This window comes from Mus caroli, chromosome 11 (genome assembly GCF_900094665.2).
Source record: "Mus caroli chromosome 11, CAROLI_EIJ_v1.1, whole genome shotgun sequence".
Classification (NCBI taxonomy): domain Eukaryota; kingdom Metazoa; phylum Chordata; class Mammalia; order Rodentia; family Muridae; genus Mus; species Mus caroli.
In genome coordinates, this window is record NC_034580.1 from 116,349,582 (window position 1) to 116,365,812 (window position 16,231).

The 16,231-nt window shown below is 51.5% G+C and overlaps 5 protein-coding genes across 7 annotated transcripts in view; 2 read left to right on the top strand and 3 right to left on the bottom strand.

Annotated features, from left to right (window-relative positions):
* The window catches only part of Pde6g (phosphodiesterase 6G), a 5,707-nt gene extending 4,524 nt beyond the window's left edge, over nt 1–1,183 (bottom strand). The window contains exon 1 of the mRNA XM_021177918.2: nt 854–1,183. The gene's annotated coding sequence lies outside the window, so the exon portion shown is untranslated. The remainder of the gene's footprint in view (nt 1–853) is intronic.
* Nucleotides 1,184–3,117: 1,934 nt separating this feature from the next.
* Oxld1 (oxidoreductase like domain containing 1) lies at nt 3,118–5,077 on the bottom strand. Of its 2 annotated transcripts, none has more exons than XM_021178096.2 (2): nt 4,856–5,077; nt 3,118–4,128 (listed from the first exon to the last, which is right to left on the bottom strand). In XM_021178096.2, the coding sequence occupies exons 1-2, from the start codon at nt 5,030–5,032 to the stop codon at nt 3,730–3,732; spliced, it is 576 nt and encodes a 191-aa protein (XP_021033755.1). In that variant the 5' UTR covers nt 5,033–5,077; the 3' UTR covers nt 3,118–3,729. The 2 variants fall into 2 exon arrangements, with proteins under 2 accessions (XP_021033755.1, XP_021033754.1); XM_021178095.2 differs by having other exon boundaries at nt 3,120–4,128; nt 4,826–5,077.
* Nucleotides 5,078–5,124: 47 nt separating this feature from the next.
* Ccdc137 (coiled-coil domain containing 137) lies at nt 5,125–11,297 on the top strand. Its single transcript, XM_021176962.2, has 6 exons — nt 5,125–5,291; nt 5,635–5,768; nt 7,065–7,287; nt 8,650–8,732; nt 8,945–9,024; nt 9,205–11,297. Exons 1-6 carry the CDS (start codon nt 5,158–5,160, stop codon nt 9,421–9,423), a joined length of 873 nt encoding a protein of 290 aa, XP_021032621.1. The 5' UTR covers nt 5,125–5,157; the 3' UTR covers nt 9,424–11,297.
* A 1,088-nt stretch (nt 11,298–12,385) lies between these two features.
* Arl16 (ADP ribosylation factor like GTPase 16) lies at nt 12,386–14,550 on the bottom strand. Its single transcript, XM_021177980.2, has 5 exons — nt 14,445–14,550; nt 14,264–14,322; nt 13,793–13,906; nt 13,122–13,237; nt 12,386–12,955 (listed from the first exon to the last, which is right to left on the bottom strand). Exons 1-5 carry the CDS (start codon nt 14,503–14,505, stop codon nt 12,784–12,786), a joined length of 522 nt encoding a protein of 173 aa, XP_021033639.1. The 5' UTR covers nt 14,506–14,550; the 3' UTR covers nt 12,386–12,783.
* Nucleotides 14,551–14,722: 172 nt separating this feature from the next.
* Nucleotides 14,723–16,231, top strand: part of Hgs (hepatocyte growth factor-regulated tyrosine kinase substrate) — a 16,118-nt gene continuing 14,609 nt past the window's right edge. For both annotated transcript variants that reach the window (XM_021176077.2, XM_021176078.2), the window contains exons 1-2: nt 14,723–14,843; nt 16,096–16,180. In XM_021176077.2, coding sequence (XP_021031736.1) covers nt 14,807–14,843; nt 16,096–16,180 — 122 coding nt within the window. In that variant the 5' untranslated portion in view covers nt 14,723–14,806. The remainder of the gene's footprint in view (nt 14,844–16,095; nt 16,181–16,231) is intronic.

Genomic DNA, 16,231 nt, shown 5'->3' on the forward strand with positions numbered 1-16,231 from the left:
GAACTCACTTTGTAGACCAGGCTGGCCTCGAACTCAGAAATCCACCTGCCTCTGCCTCCCAAGTGCTGGGATTAAAGGCGTGCGCCACCACGCCCGGCAGCACTGTCCTGTCTTAAGCCACTGTCAGTGGTTTGCTGAGAATCATAAATCTGTTGTAGGTAACACCCCACTCTAGCAGCCTAGTGGCTCCCCTCTGTCATTCCTAGATTCAGCCTCTGTGCCTGAAACCAGCACCAGCCTAGGAACCAGGACTCAGGATAAGAGACCAGGCTGCTTAGTTCCCTGGGCACCCATCTTTACTTCCTTCCCAGTGGTAAAAATACTTCTCCGAAGGCTATAAACCCCCATGGGCAGCTGTTCCCCTACAGAGCTCCAGTGATCAGTACTGTCTCCATGGAAACCATGTCTGAGCTGCCTAGCCAGGACTAACCTAAGCTGGTGCCATTCGGGTGTATGGTCAGGTTGCTGGCCTTGGTAACAGCGGCACTACCATTTGGCATTGTGGGAAATCAGAGCAGGTGATTGGGAGGATGTCCTTGCTAAAGGACAGGGGAACAGGACAGGCTCCTAAAGACTCAAGAGCTCAGCGGAGGTGGTTAAAACCTGTTAGCTTCTCCCAACCCAGGGCGAATGAGCAGTCAGTGGTTTGCTGGAACATCGGAGCTGAGAGACTAAGCAACAGGGACGCATTAAGTCTGTTGTAGGCAATAACCGCCACCCCCACCCCAGTCTAGTGGCTCCCCTCTGTCATTCCTAGATTCAGCCTCTGTGTCTGAAGCTAGCACCAGCCTAGGAACCAGGACCAGGCTAATGCCTAGCTGTCAGAAAGGACCACAGCATGGGCCATACTCACCAAGCACTGGACAGATCTCAGGAAGCCACGGGTGCCGGTTGTCTGGACCTGGGTCAGCAGAACACTGGCCTAGGAATTTATCCTTCTCCTGATGAGCGGATTACGACTCTCTTTTATGACAATACACTAATCAGATTGCTGGGCCTTGAGGGAGCCACCATTGCCTGGGATCCTGGGGGTGGGCAGAACGGGTCATACAGTTAAGGATCTGAAGAAAGGACACCCAAGTCCAGTAGGTAGCCCAGGAAAGGAGGGGAAATATGACTTCCACTGGTTGTAGGGCTGTGCCTTCCATGTACACAGCCTTTAGAAACAACTGGGCCATCTTCCGGACAGTCCTGGGCTGGGGTTATGCCTTGCTTTGTCCCACTCACTGAGGAAATGTCAGCAGATCATGATGTTCTGCGTAGCAGCCTCTATCCATTTTTTTTCCTTGCCTTTCAGCCCTGCCTCTTGCATTTCAACCCCAAGGCCCGTGCATTTGATATTCTGTGTAGTCCCATTTCCTGTGCCTGTTCCTCTAGCTTCCTCCTCTGGGGCCTCTGGGGCTCTTCTCTAGTGTCTTAGGGTCACTAGACAAGCTAGGCTAGAACACCTATTTCAGATCAGCTTCTTTTCTTCAAACTCATTTGTATGGAGCTTGGATAGAGTTGGGTTTTTGGCCAGGCAGAAAAGAAAAACAATTAGATTTTTGTTTTTCTTTTTCTTTTTTTGGTTTTTCGAGACAGGCTTTCTCTGTGCAGCCCTGGCTGTCCTGGAACTCACTCTGTAGACCAGGCAGGCCTCAAACTCAGAAATCCGCCTGCCTCTGCCTCCCGAGTGCTGGGATTAAAGGCGTGCGCCACCACGCCCGGCTCGCATCATTCTTGTCTTAACCTTTGTCGTCTACACTGAACTGGTATAGGAGGCATGTTGCACTGCTAGTGTCTTGCCCACCATGGGGCACTTCATACAGATGTGTGGTGTAAGTACCTGGGGATTAAATCGGTGGAGGCCCACTGCAAAGGGCTAGCTGTGCCTTTTTGTTGGAGGCATCTCATACCTTACAGACCTTTGCCACAATAATCAAATGTTGGAAATGCTGGCTTTTGTAGGATCCACTGGTGTTGACATTTCCTGGAGAGGTGAACAACTGTCTACCTACTCTAAGGCACTAATGACAGAAATGGTTCCACCCACGTACTGCTTGGCAAATTGATGAGCGTATTGGGTTGAGTTATAGGAGTGTGGATGATCAAAGGCAGCTGTATTACCAGAAAGCCAACCCCATCAAGAGTGGTGATTCAGCTGGGTGAGGTGGTGCACACCTTTACATCCTAGCACTTGGGAAGCAGGTGGAGCTCTGTGAGTTAGAGGCCAGCACGGCCTACAAAGCAAGTCCCAGGACAGACAGGGCTACACAGAGAAACTCTGTCTTGAGGGTGTGGGTGGGGAAATGACAATTCAAGTCAGGTGGTGGTGGTGTGCCTTAATCCTAGTAAAGGCAGACGCAGGCTGATTTCTGAGTTCAAGGTCAGATTGGTCTACAAAGCAAGTTCCAGGACCGTCAGGGCTGTACACAGAAACTCTGGGGAGGTGGGGCGGGGAAGGTGATGGGTCACAAATGTTTTATGTCTGGAATTTTCTACACAGCTTGCAGGCTATTCAGCTAGGTTAGTCTCTATTTTCCAGCAACGGTTTACTGATTGTCTTGTCTTAGGGAAGGCTCTGTGTATCTTGCAAGTTTGAGGAGATTCCTGAGTCTTAAGTTTTTGTTACTTCCTGAGGCTTTCGAATCTCTTTTTGGAGGAAATGCTTCAATCTATAGTTAAGTCTTCCCAAGAGTCTTGCTGATCCTAAGAGTTTGATGTTCCAGCGACCTAACAGGCGTGGTCACCACTATCGTCCATCAGGGCCCAGCCCTGGCTGAGGACTTTGGGTGGCATGCAACATCTGCCCAAGATACCAGCCTGAACTGTGTTCTGTCATCCACTAGCCAAGTGCCCCAACTTCTACTTGGTTTCACAGATCTGTGTAAGAAAACCAAACATGGGCCGGGCAGTGAAGGCGCTTGCCTTTAATCCTAGCACTTGGGAGGCAGAGGCAGGTGGATTTCTGAGTTCGAGGCCAGCTTGGTCTACAGAGTGAGTTCCAGGACAGCCAGGGCTACACAGAGAAACCCTGTCTCAAAAAAACCCCAAAAAAGCAAACCAAAACCAAACCAAACAATCAAAACCACCAAACATGGAAAAAGCCCTAATTATCATCTCAGTTTCAGGAGGAAGTCACTTTATAATCCTAGCTCTCCCTTTAAATGGGATAGGTGGGCATCAATGCACTTATGCTCAGTCCTTGCTAGTGCCTGTCCTAGAGTTTGATGTCCCAGCTGCCTTGGTCATTCTAGCAGTACTCAGAACTCTAAGGGGTGGCCCTCACCACTACACGGTAGAAGGAACGTCTCCCTCCAGGACCCGCAGGAGACAGGGAGCGGCTGGCTCCCTTTCATGTGCTGGTTCCCATTTACCACAGATTGGAACCAGAGTTCACTCTCAGCAGGACAGCCAGGTACACTGGGGTTTGGGGGTGCTGCTGTCACAGGGCGTTCACGGGCATGGGTTCAGTTCAGCTTCACCCGTAGGGAAAGCTGTAGCTGTTGAGCAGGGACACACAGCCAGCCTAGGCATGCTTTCTTTGACAAGATAACGCAGGCAGAGGGACAACACAAAAGCCCCTGCATGGTTATCATAGAGGATTCATTTATTCTGAGGTGAAGTTGTTACACAAGAATTCCTAATCCTTGCAGACTTGTGGAGTCTTCCAGACTCAGGGACATAAGTGATCCTGTCGTCCCTTAAGGGTAGTGTCTGTCCATGATAAGGAGTCCCGGGTAAAATGGCTCAGGCTCCGCTCCGCATGCGGAGCCGGATCTCCATCCTGAGGAAGGCCTTGAGGTTCTCATCTGTCACGTGCTCCTCTAGAATGGCCAGGGCCTTCTCCCCGCCATCCTGGTAGAGCCTCAGCAGAGCTTCGGCATAATCTACCCATACACAGTTAGGGCAGCCACTCATGCAGCAGTTGGTGGGAGGCTCAAGCTCAGGCGGCAGTGAGCATGGGGGCCCTGTGGGGTTCCCCCTGGGCAGGGAAGCCTTTGGCTCCCTGTCATCCTCTGTACCTACTTGGAAACCTTCTTCCCTGTGGTCCATCCCCAAGTTTCTGCAGCTATCAGTGACTTGCACTGGAGCACGGTGTCTGTGAAGACTCTGGCAGCAGTCCCAGCTGGAGAAATGTTGCATTCCCTGTGAACATGGGATAATCTGTATGACTCTCCTGACTTCTGTATACTGGTTCCCTATCTGGGAAGTGGACATACTGGTTGGTATGAAAAGGAACTTGGTTTTTTTTTGTTGTTGTTGTTGTTGGTTTTTTTGTTTTTGTTTTTTCGAGACAGGGTTTCTCTGTGTAGCCCTGGCTGTCCTGGAACTCACTCTGTAGACCAGGCTGGCCTCAAACTCAGAAATCCGCCTGTCTCTGCCTCCCGAGTGCTGGGGTTAAAGGCGTGTGCCACCACTGCGAGTGCTGGGGTTAAAGGCGTGTGCCACCACTGCCCAGCTGAAAAGGAACTTGTTAAGGGCTTGCTCGGCTCAGTGCCTAGCACTGGGCATTCGCTCTCAAAGTTTGCACGAGGAACAACTCCAGATTGGACAGCCAGACTGACGACACATCCTGGACAGGATATGGGGAAGGCCATTGGGCCGGTTGACCCTTATCAGCCAGTTGTAGCTAAGCTCTTCTCTGATCATGTTGACTACATCCTCGGCCCGGTGTCGTCCTTTCTATCACTTCACAAGAGACGCTTAAGGACACTGGGTCACACCATTTTCCGTCTCTCACGTCTCAAAGACCCTCGGGTTCCCTTCCCTGCTATTCACCCATGACCCTGGTCACTGTTACTCTTGCAGTTTACTTGCCCACTAACTCGTCTGGGGCCCAGACCTGAAGAAAGCTCTCAGTGAGCACGCTGACCATGGTTCTTCCAAGCGCTGGCCTGCCTCCCCGGCCGGGGAAACCCCGGCTGCACGAAAGGCTTCGCGCAACCCGGCTGGGGCACTGGCGGCCGCTCAGGCCGCGGGCTTGTGTCCAGCACCAGAGCGCAGCTCGCACCCGGCCTCCCCGGGACAGGTTCTGCAGCGGCGACCCCATAGCTGGTGCGGCTGTCGGAGCCAAGGAGCTTGGGGACGCAGCGCAGGAAGCGGAAGTGATGCTCGCAGGCCGGGAGCTTGTAAGAGGGCGGAAATAGCTTCGTGCAGGACGCGCCTGGGGTAGTCATGGCGAGGCCTGTGAGTGTAGCGCCGGCTACCGCGCGGTCGGCGAGTCTTGGAGGCTCGGGACAGCCGCAGGCGCGGCGGCAGCAGCAGGCTCGGGGACAGCAGCGCTCGGCCTCACGGCCGGGACAGCGCAGGTGGGTGCCATCCCCGGGAGAGGACCCAGTTGGGAACTTTCCTGCGTCCCTCAGCCCAGGCCCGCGTTCAGCCATGTGTTGAATGAACGGAGGTGAGTGTCTCCAGTTTCTCATGAGCCACGTTCCGGGCATGAGGTCAGAGCTGCCAGCCTCCCTGGGCCCTAGAGCTCCTTTTGCCTCAGCGTGCTGAGAAAATGCACTTGAAGGCAGCCTGGGTCGAGGGTAAGGGGAGAACCGTGTGTTCGTGGCCCCGGAACCGTTTCTTTACGGGGTTAATTCCTACTATGTGTCCGGCTGTGTTGTACATGGGAAGGGTTACACTCCGCCTGGGTTTCCTTTCCAGCAAAGAAAAGAAGAAAGTGAATTGCAAGCCTAAGAACCAGGATGAGCAAGAAATCCCTTTTCGGCTCCGAGAGATTATGAGGAGCCGACAGGAGATGAAAAAGACGCTAAGTAACAAGAAGAGAAAAAAGGAGGGTATGTACAGCCCTCGCTGTGTGCCATTATATCTGCACCTGTTCAGTCACCCAAATTCTTAAAGGCGTTTGAGGCACAGGGACTACACCAAGACTCGGTACTGGGAGTGTAGGGTATGGGAAAGACAGCACATGGCTGATTTTACAGCAGTGCTTTTATAATTTATATAAAAGTACATGGACTTTTGAAATTCTCTCTCTTTTTTTAAGATTATTTTATGCATATGAATACACCATTGCTCTCTCCAGACATATCAGAAGAGACCATCAGATCCCATTATAGATGGTTGTGAGCCCATGTAGTTCCCATGTGGTTGCTCGGACTTGAACTCAGGACCTCTGGAAGAGCAGTCGATGCTCTTAACCTCTGAGTCATCTCTCCAGCCCCCTTTTTTGGTTTTTCGAGACAGGGTTTGTTTGTTTGTTTTGTTTTTTTTGAGACAGGGTTTCTCTGTATAGCCCTGGCTATCCTGGAACTCACTCTGTAGACCAGGCTGGCCTTGAACTCAGAAATCCTCCTGCCTCTCGAGTGCTGGGATTAAAGGCGTGCGCCACCTCTGCCCAGCTGAAGTTTTTTCACTTATGTATATGCATGTGTGACTGGTGTAGAGGGGTGCATGTGCAATTGCTATTGGAGGCTAGGGGGGGGGGGCTGGATCCCATGGATGGAGTTATCCTAAACATGGAGTTAAAGGCCTTCTTGCCCAGTGTGGTTGCTGGGGAGCCAAACTCAGGTCCTTAAGGAATACATTTTTTAAAGTTTATTTCCATTTTTTACGTCTGTTGTGGTTTGCCTGCATGCATGTCTGTGTGAGAGTGTCAGACCTTGAACTGCCATGTGGTTGCTGGGATTTGAACTCTGGTCCTTTGGAGGAGCAGTCAGTGCTCTCAACTGTGGAGTCATCTCTCCAGCCCTTGGAATAAATGGTCTCTCCAGCCACATTGGTGTGTTTTGAGTTTTTCTGATAGGTTGTTTCTAGGTAGCCCTGTTGGCCTCAAAAGCAATTCATCTCCACCTCCTGATTGCTGAGATTATGGGTATGTGCTGCCATGATCGGCACTGCTTTGGTTTCTTTGTTTGCCTGTGTGGCAGTGGACATCTTTGACAGGAGCCAGTAGGTCTTGACATCACATTTGGGGCTCCTCTGAACTGAATATTTTAGCTTTCTCTCTGTCATTAAGCCTGGTCCTCCCCTCTTGTGGCTGTAGGAGGGAAATGGTCCCAGGCTGCTTACCTGTCACCAACCCTTCTTCCCGAGCTTCCTCTACACCTACTCTGGGTGTCCTTTCTCCTCAGCCCAGGTGGCTTTCAAGAAGACATTGGAAAAGGAAGCGAAGGGGGAGGAGCCAGACATTGCTGTCCCCAAGTTCAAGCAAAGGAAGGGGGAGTCTGATGTGGCCTACGTCCAGCGCATGGAGCAGGAGGCCCAGCACGTGCTGTTTCTTAGCAAGAACCAGGCCTCTCGGCAGCCAGAGGTGCAGGCAGCTCCCAAGAAGGAGAAGTCCGAGCGGAAGAAAGCGTGAGTTGAGCGGAGGCCCCCCGAGGTTCGAGGCTTTGGGTTCTGGTGACTGTGTCCTCTGGTGATAGCGCTTCAGGAGTCAGCAGGTCCGTCCCACCTGATGACTCCCGAGAATCATGAGCTGAAGCCATGTTCAGAACGGCTCCTTTTTTTTTTGGTTTTTCGAGACAGGGTTTCTCTGTAGCTCTGGCTGTCCTGTCACTTTGTAGACCATGCTGGCCTTGAACTCAGAGATCCACCTGCCTCTGCCTCCCGCGTGCTGGGATTAAAGGCATGCACCACCACACCTGGCCAGAACAGCTTCTTTTTTTTTTTTTTTTACAGAGAATTTTTTTTTTTAATTTATTTAATGTAAGTACACTGTAGCTGTCCTCAAACACACCAGAAGAGGGCATCAGATCTCATTACGGGTGGTTGTGAGCCACCATGCGGTTGCTGGGATTTGAACTCTGGACCTTCGGAAGAGCAGTCGGGTGCTCTTACCCACTGAGCCATCTCACCAGCCCCCAGCACTGGAGATTCTAAGAACAGGACAGGAAGGGGCACTGCTGCAGGAGAGTGGAGAAAGATAGGCGTGGCTGTGTGCTACAGGAGAGCTTGCTGGGTGTCGTGGCATCGTACCCTCCAGGGAATAACCCTGTGGAATGACCCGTGTGGGGCTGACTCGCAGCCTGCCACCCGCACTGCAGTGGGGTTGTCACCACTGTTCCTCTTGATCTGAAAGGGATTTGAGTTTATGTTGTTTGTTCAGGGTCTGTGCCTTCTTGGCCTGGTGTTCTTGACTGTAAAGAGGAGATGGTGTCACTTTCATGATCCTTGGGTGTGCTCTTGTCCATGGGGGTGGTGTCCCCACCATGAACTTGGCTTCCCATCTGCTCAGTCACCTCCTCCTGCTCAGGCCACCCCTGGCTTGGGTGCAGATAGAGAGGTAGTTTTGTCCAAAAGAAAAAAATGTGTGTGTGTGTGTGTGTGCATGCATTATACATGTGTATATATGTATATGTGTGTGTGTGTACAAAGAGGTGTGATGTGCCACTCATGGTGCCTCACACCTGACTGACCCTCACTTGGGCTGGGGTGTGTTATTCCAGGTAAACAGCCCATGGTTACCTTTCAGCAGCGTGCCCATGCTCGATACACACCACTTAGCTGCATCCTTGCTGAACCTCCCAAAATATCTAGGCTTTTTGTTCCCTGGGGCTGAGGAATGCTGACTGGGGACCCTTGGAGAGCCCGTTGGGTGCAGAGTGTGGGTTTGCATCCCAGCCCCGCAGTTTGGAACCCTCTAGGACAGGCTGACCTCTGCTGTCCATAAAATGGACCAAGAGCTCAGGAATCTGGAAAACATGTGCTCCTCCCCAGGTTCCAGAAGCGACGACTGGAAAAGGCCCAGAGGAAAAGGGAAGCAAGAGCCGTAGACAGATTGGAGCAGGAGCTACTGAAAGGTAACTCTTCCCGTAGCAGGCGTGGAAGCTGTGGTCCCCACAGGGCTGGGCCTGGGCTTCCCACTATACCTCTGGGTGGGCCCTGTGGATTCCCAGGCTCACCACCACTAGTAGGCCAGTGGATGAGTTGAGTGAGTTCTGAAGCCTTTAAGAAAGGGAGGGTGGGTGGGCGAGTCAGAAACAACATGGGCTTCTGTTCACTTTCTCTCCAGATACTGTGAAGTTTGGAGAAGTTGTGTTGCAGCCCCCAGAGCTGACAGTTCAGCCCAGGAGGAGCGCAAGCAGAGATGCTGTATGTGGTGACCAGGGAATGCAGAGAGGGTGTGGTCTGCAGGGTCTTCCCTTGCTGGGGAGCAAAAGTGTCCTGGCCCAGGACCTTCTTAAGGGGCCCTTAGCTGCTGGAGCAGCCAGAACCCTTTGCCCCCTTCCTTTCCAGCTGAGCCTGTGCTACAGCCTTCTCTCTCTTCCTCAGCCTGGCAAGAAATCACTAATGCTGAAGAAGATGCTGTTGGGTCCTGGTGGTGGGTCCCCGGCTCCAGCCACCTCACTGGCCCGCCAGCGGATCCTGGGGGAAGAGCGGGAACGGGCTGTGCAGGCTTACAGAGCCCTGAAGAAGCTGCATCGACAGGAAATGACACCTGCACAGCCACCAGGCAGCTCTTCCCAGAGGCAGGGCCACGCTTATCTGTGATGCAGAGACCCAGGGGTCTGATCCCCTGGAAACTAGTTTGGGAGCTGCTAGACCTGGGTAAGGGAGAGGCAGCGGATGTTCTCCTTGCATAGGGTCCTGAGAGTAAGCTTTCAGGTTTGGAAGAGTGTTTTTCCTTCCTCTGAAGGTTGTCCTTATGAGTGACCACCACACGGTATCCCATCTCATACAGGCACTTGCCTGAGACACAGCTGGAAGGGCTGGTATTTTCCTTGAGCCTAAGTTCATTCTAAAACAAGTCTCGGCTGAGACAAGCCAGGACCACTGTAGAATGGACTCAATCCCTTAATCCAGCTAATTACTGAAGCTGCTGGTGTAGGTCAGACTACACCAATGTTTTAGGAAGCTCCCACGGGCTTACTGCAACCATTGGAAGGCAGGGACAGACAGCAAAGCAGGTTAGTGGGCTGTGGAAGGGCAAGTGGGGGCTGGCAGTCAGCACTTTTTTTTATTTGCCTGCAGGGTTCTGTACAAATGACCAGAACTCCCAGCCCACGCTTGATTTGGATAGAGAGGGGGGGTTTCAGTACTGACTGAGTACCTTGAGGTATACACATGAAAACCAGGTTTCAATGGTGGACAGAGCAGAATTTTTATACCAAGAGGGTAGAGGCGAAAGAATTGGGTGTTCAAAGCCAGTCTTGACTTGAAGCAAATGTGTGGCCTGCCTGAACATGTTGAGAGTGTCTCAAAAACCTTACTTAGACATCAAAAGAGCGAAGCTTGGACACTGCTGCGGAAGCCCACAGTCCTCTAGCAGACCTAGGAGCCTCCGTCTAGCAAAGCTGGTCCTGGAGCCTTTGGTCCCTCTTCCAAATGTGCATTTTCCAGAGTGAAGTTTATTAAAGTTTTGCTCTTTGAAGTCTGGGCCGTTGCTCTCCAACATGCTTATCCACAGCCCTAGTCAATGCGTGTCAATGTGACAAGATGAGTGAGTGTGCAGGCACACACCCAACAGTAGCAAGGGCCAGAATAGAGCAGGATGCATCGGCCACTTGATTTTCCATTGCGCATCAGGACTAGGGCCAGGGCCCAGGAGCCACCATTATCAGAGTATGCAGGCTTCTGAGTTCTTTAGAAGCAATGTGGCCACATATCCAAAGCTCAACTGTGAGCTACATCAAAGGACTCTGGGTAATTATCCCTCAGAGCCCATGCCTATATGTGCCCGTGCCTATATGTGTCCATGCCTTTATGTGCTTGACTCCTCCCACTTTCTGTAATATTTATTAAAGACGCCCACACCCATGCATTCAGGGATTGTCTTCTGAGTGCTGCTTTTTCACAAAATATCCCAGCTAAATGGATGTTTTCCTGCTGTGCTTAAGCCATCTCAGATTGACCTTGGCCAGAATGATGTGTGGAGCCACCTGTTTGGCTTCCCCATTCCTCACTTCTGGTATGGAAGATGTGGCAGCTCTTGTTCCCTGCCCACTCCAGGGTCAGGTCTGGTCCCTGTTGCCATCTTGGAGTCCTGACCCTCAGAACACTAAATATTGGCAGGTAAGCTGGAGCCTGTTCACCATTACATCATTACTGAATAATTGGTGATTCATGTAGACACATAGGTACATATATGTCTTCATGTGTGTAAAGGTCTTCATGGTGTAAGGGGCAGGAGACATAAGGGCTTCCCCAGCCCTCTCCACTTTGTCCTGGTTGAAAAGCAGGCACCCTGATGTACTGCTCTGCTGCAGGTTTTTCTCAGCAGATCTGAGCCTAGAAGATTATCACGCTGATGCACCTGACAAGCTATCCCAGTAGAATGTTACCACCTCCTGTGTGCCTTCTCTTGTCCACTTGTGGGACCTCATATATCCCTGTACATACGAGAAATAAAAGCTTATTGAAAAAAATCCATCAATGAGAACATTCTTGTTTCTGGTGAGGTCACAGACATACTCCCCCACCCCCAGAGTTTTGGCTTTTTGTTTTTTGAGACAGTTTCTCACTGTGTCAGTCAGATCTCAAGATCCTCCTGCCTGACTTCTAAGTGCTGGGGTTAGAGAAATGCTCTACCACACCTGTCCCGCTCACCCCCGCCCCCATCTTTATGAAAAGCTCAGCTCTTGAGCTTAAGATGATCCTTATGCCTTTGTCTCTCGAGTAGCTTAAGCTATAGGCACGTGCCACCACATCCTGGCTACTTTTTCCCATTTGAGACACAACTCTATTTTTTCTTTTTTTAAAATTAATTTTCTGTATGTGAGTGCTGTATCTGCATGTACACCTGCAGGCCAGAAGAGCACATCAGATCTCAGTATGGCCACCATGTGGTTGCTGGGAGTACAATTCAGTACCTCAGGAAGAGCGGACAGCTCTCAAATGCTGCGCCATCTCTCCAGGCCAAGACAATTCTTTTTTTTTTTTTTTAATTATATTAAATTATTATAATTACTGTGGCTGTATAGATGATTGTGAGCCATCATGTGGTTGCTGGGAATTGAACTTGACCTCTGCTCACTACTGTAGCTGTCTTTAGACACTCCAGAAGAGTGAGTCAGATCTCATTACAGAGGGCTGTGGGCCACCATGCGGTTGCTGGGATTTGAACTCAGGATCTTCTGAAGTGCAGCCAATGCTCTGAGCCATCTCACACACACACACACCCCACACACACTTCCCAATTCTTTTTTGGGTTTTTCGAGACAGGGTTTCTCTGTATAGCCCTGGCTGTCCTGGAACTCACTTTGTAGACCAGGCTGGCCTCGAACTCTGAAATCCACCTGCCTCTGCCTCCTGAGTACTGGGATTAAAGGTGTGTGCCACCATGCCCGGCCCATTTCCCAATTTTTTTTTTTAATTTATTTATTTATTTTATGTAAGTACACTGTAGCTGTCCTCAGACACACCAGAAGAGGGCGTCAGATCTCATTTCGGGTGGTTGTGAGCCACCATGTGGTTGCTGGGATTTGAACTCTGGACCTTCGGAAGAGCAGTCGGTGCTCTTAACCACTGAACCATCTCTCCAGCCCCACTTCCCAATTCTTAACTTCATTAACTATATTTTTTTCTGGGCAACATGGTCAGGATATAGGAACTCAGAAGGGCAGAGTCTGTACTATAAAAATGACCTGAGCTCCGTGCAGTCCAAAGCCCTCAGTGGGTCCAGTTTCTTGGTGGGAGACATGAAGACACCTGCAGTTTGTTCTGTCTTGGGACCATTGTTTAGAAGTGATATGACAGTGGTGTTTGTAAGTGTGTGCTTGTTCACTGGTCACAGCGCAGACCCCCATCACTTGCAGATACACTGGGTGGCCTGCTCCTATCAAACACCTCAGGCTCTCATGCATTTGCCTCCTAGGCACTGGGTGGGGTCAGCCATACTTCTCCATCTTGCTGTCAACTGCTGTGCCTGTGTTGATTCTGGAGCCAGAGCAATACTGTTGCCAGTCCAGTGCCATTCCTGGCACTTATTTCTACTGTGGTGATGTTCTGCTTGGCACAAGCAATGATGTCCGGAAGCCTCATCAATGACTTCATTTCCTCCATGGTCATGTAACAGGGTAGGTCACTGTAGTTGAAGAAGCACTTCGTCAAAGTGGTGCTCGCCACAAAGTTGTCCTACCCACAGCTGTGCCTCCCCGCTGCAGACCCCATGGTTTTGGCTGTACTCAAGTAGAGCAACCCCTTGGGATACCTTGCCCTTCATCCTGCCCAGCCAGCCCTGAGACCCATACATTTTATTGAAGAGTATGAGGACCGAGGCTTTTGCAAGTTCTTCTGCAGAAAGGAGACCCAGGAGCTGCATGCAGGATGCAGAGAGCTGGGTGGGGTTAGAGGCATCCATCATGAACTAGGGAGAAAGGGAAAACATGCTACAGAAGATAGTCCTGACCAGTGCCCTGCCTGGTCATTTCACAAGAGCACACAGACAACTTTTTAAATGGACTTAAATTTATGATGCAGGAGTTTGAACCTAGGGCTTCAAGTTGTAGCTAGGGCAAGCACTCCCCTGAGCTACACATCCAGCCCCAGATTGGCTTTTAAACAACAGGTTTTGGAAATTGCCAAGGGGGAGTTGTACGAGCATGACTGTCACTGGTGTCTTTAAGTAAAATTAAGTCTACTGTGGCCATCAGCTCTTCATCCCAGAATTTGATGCCCCTTCCTTCTACAGATAGGACCAACAAGAGGGATGTAAAGTGTTGGGCGTATTCAGGTATCAAGGTATAGAACATGCGGTGCCTTCAACAAGCCTCCTAGAGTCTGAGCCCTGCTCAGGAAATCAGACCAATGCACAGTCATCGAAGACCCCCAAACCCGATCCCATGAAAAGCAGGGCTAATCCTTGATGGTTCAGGGAGTCAGACAAAACTGACCTCCAAAGAAGCTTGAAGTATTAACTCACCAAGAGCGAATGGCAGTTTCCATAGTAACTGGACCAGATGGGGCCCATGCATCCCCCGAGCTCTCGGATGGTGATCTTCCTGTGGGCCACAATGTCTGTAAGGTTGGTGCCCACCTATGGGAAGAACCACAATGCTCTGAGACCAGCGCAAGCGGTGTGCTGTGGTGAGCTTCTGCATGGCAGCTCCGCGATGAAGGAGCTAAGCATCCACAGCCAGTGACAACTGCTCAAGCCCTCTGCTCTCGCCACCAAGAAATGCAGCACTCTGGGGACTCCAGGCCAATGTCAACCATTGAGAGTGACAACGGAATGAATTTCTAGGGATGGGAGAGAAAGGTGCCCACCGCCCTCAGAAGTCCAGTGATGGGATGGGAGTTTCCACTGATCACAAGCACCGCGGCTTCCATTAGAAGAGGTCTGAGGACCTTTGCAAGCCTCAAAGGTCATGACCTAAGAGAGGCCGACACCTACCGTGGGCCGCGTCGGTGGGGGCTCTCCCAGGTCGCCTTTGCCATCTCCGGAGCTCAGCTGTCCTGGCGGTCAAGGGCCATGGCGTGGCAGAGGGAGGAGTTCCCGTGATGAGCAACCCCGGTGTGCTCCCTCCCCACCCTTCCTGGGACCCCCTGCCTGCCCACTCGGCGCGGAAGGATATTCTGAAGACGTTTCACCAGCAGGGTCTTCCCGACCCCAGCAGCCCCCAGCAGGAGACACATCCCTTCCCTGGTTAACGCGCTCGTACCTCCGCTACCGCGCCGTGAGGCCCGCCTCCGCTTAGCTTTCATTGGATAGACCGATCGTCCAGGCTGCTCATTGGTTAGTCCCAATGGACTGAGCGGTCCAATGGACGCTCAGAGTCAGTGTGTAAGCGCAAGGCTCGCCTTGGAGCAGGACTCGGGGCGGCGCGGAGGCGTTGCGCGTGCGCGGGCAGAAAAAGAAAGGCGGAAGCGGAAGTTGGGGGGCGCGTCAGCTCCGAAAGAGGGAGCGACTGCAGCGTCGGTCAGGAGTGGGGTCGCCATGGGGCGAGGCAGTGGCACCTTCGAGCGTCTCCTAGGTAACGCGTCCGCCCGTCAGCTCCAAGTCAACTCCCTCGCGCGCACCGGCCAGATGCTGCCTCCGTAGGTCTCAGGAGAGCGGGCCGGCCACCTAGACCGGCCGTCGGCCTCCGGGGAACACTGCACGGTTCCCGGGCCTCGGGTGTGGCCGCTCGGGCTGTACACTGAGTCCTGGGGTTCCAGTGACGAATGCTCTTTGGGGGTCCGCGACGGACCTCTCTTCCTCCGGGTCCGACGGTCCTGAACCGATTGGGCCAAATTCCTGAGTCATGAAGTCATGACTCAGATCTTAGCTTCATGCGGGTCTCAGACCCCAATACCTTTTCGTATGGTGGATCCGATACTGCCATCCTTAAACCTTTCGAGCCCCTTGAGGAATGCTTCCTAGGACCTCAGCATCTTGCGCTCTGGTAGTGCCTGGGGGTTTGGGAAGACATGTTTTTCTCATTGTTGAAGGTGCTTGTTGATATCACTATCTGAGGTTTCTGGACAGTGTAAATTTTAGGAGGGAAAAATGAGTTTGACATGCATGCACCATTCCCTCAATAAATGCATTGTGTCCAGGAGCAGGCCCCATCCTAGGCTGCTCACTTGCTTCTTTCTGAGCTAAGGTTTTCAAAGGGGAATCTTAGATGATGAAACTTACCTTAGTCTCATATCCTGGGAGGTTCAGCATGTCAGGTATGAATCCACTAACTTGTTGAATGAGTAACAAGGGTGGTGTATCTTGGGATAGCTCACTTTTGTAAGAGAGGGGTGATCAGAGTGTGAAGAGGTGTTGGCTGGGGGTACCACTTGACATGGAAAAATCATCCCTCGAGATCTCTAGAGCTTGCTAAGGGACCCATTACATTACCCAGCTAAGAGGTAAAGGACAAAACTTCTAAATGATGGGACTCTGTTGAGAAGCAGCAGGGTATGTCATTTTAAAGTTCCCAGCAAGCTGTGACAAAGGGCATTCTCTACCTCCTTTATCGTTAAAGCAGATGCAAGTAGTACCTATCTCCAGAGGGTCTGTGGGAGCTGAGGGAAGTCGGAGCTTGAGCTGACAGCTGATAGGGAATAAGCATCATTTCTACATTATTTGCTTCTTGCACGGGAGGATGCCATTTCCATGGTTGTCAGTGTACTTCAAGAGGATTTTCAGTTTGGTTTTGGCTGTATAAAATGAGGGATGTTCTTGACTTTTGAGGGGCCAGCTCGGAAACATAGCTCAATGGACCCTTTGAATGGGCATCTCTTCCCCTTTAGACAAAGCCACCAGCCAGCTTCTGTTGGAGACAGACTGGGAGTCCATTCTACAGATCTGCGACCTGATCCGTCAGGGGGACACACAGTAAGTGAAGAGAACCACCCCTCTTCTAAGATTAAATTGGCAACCTGAGTT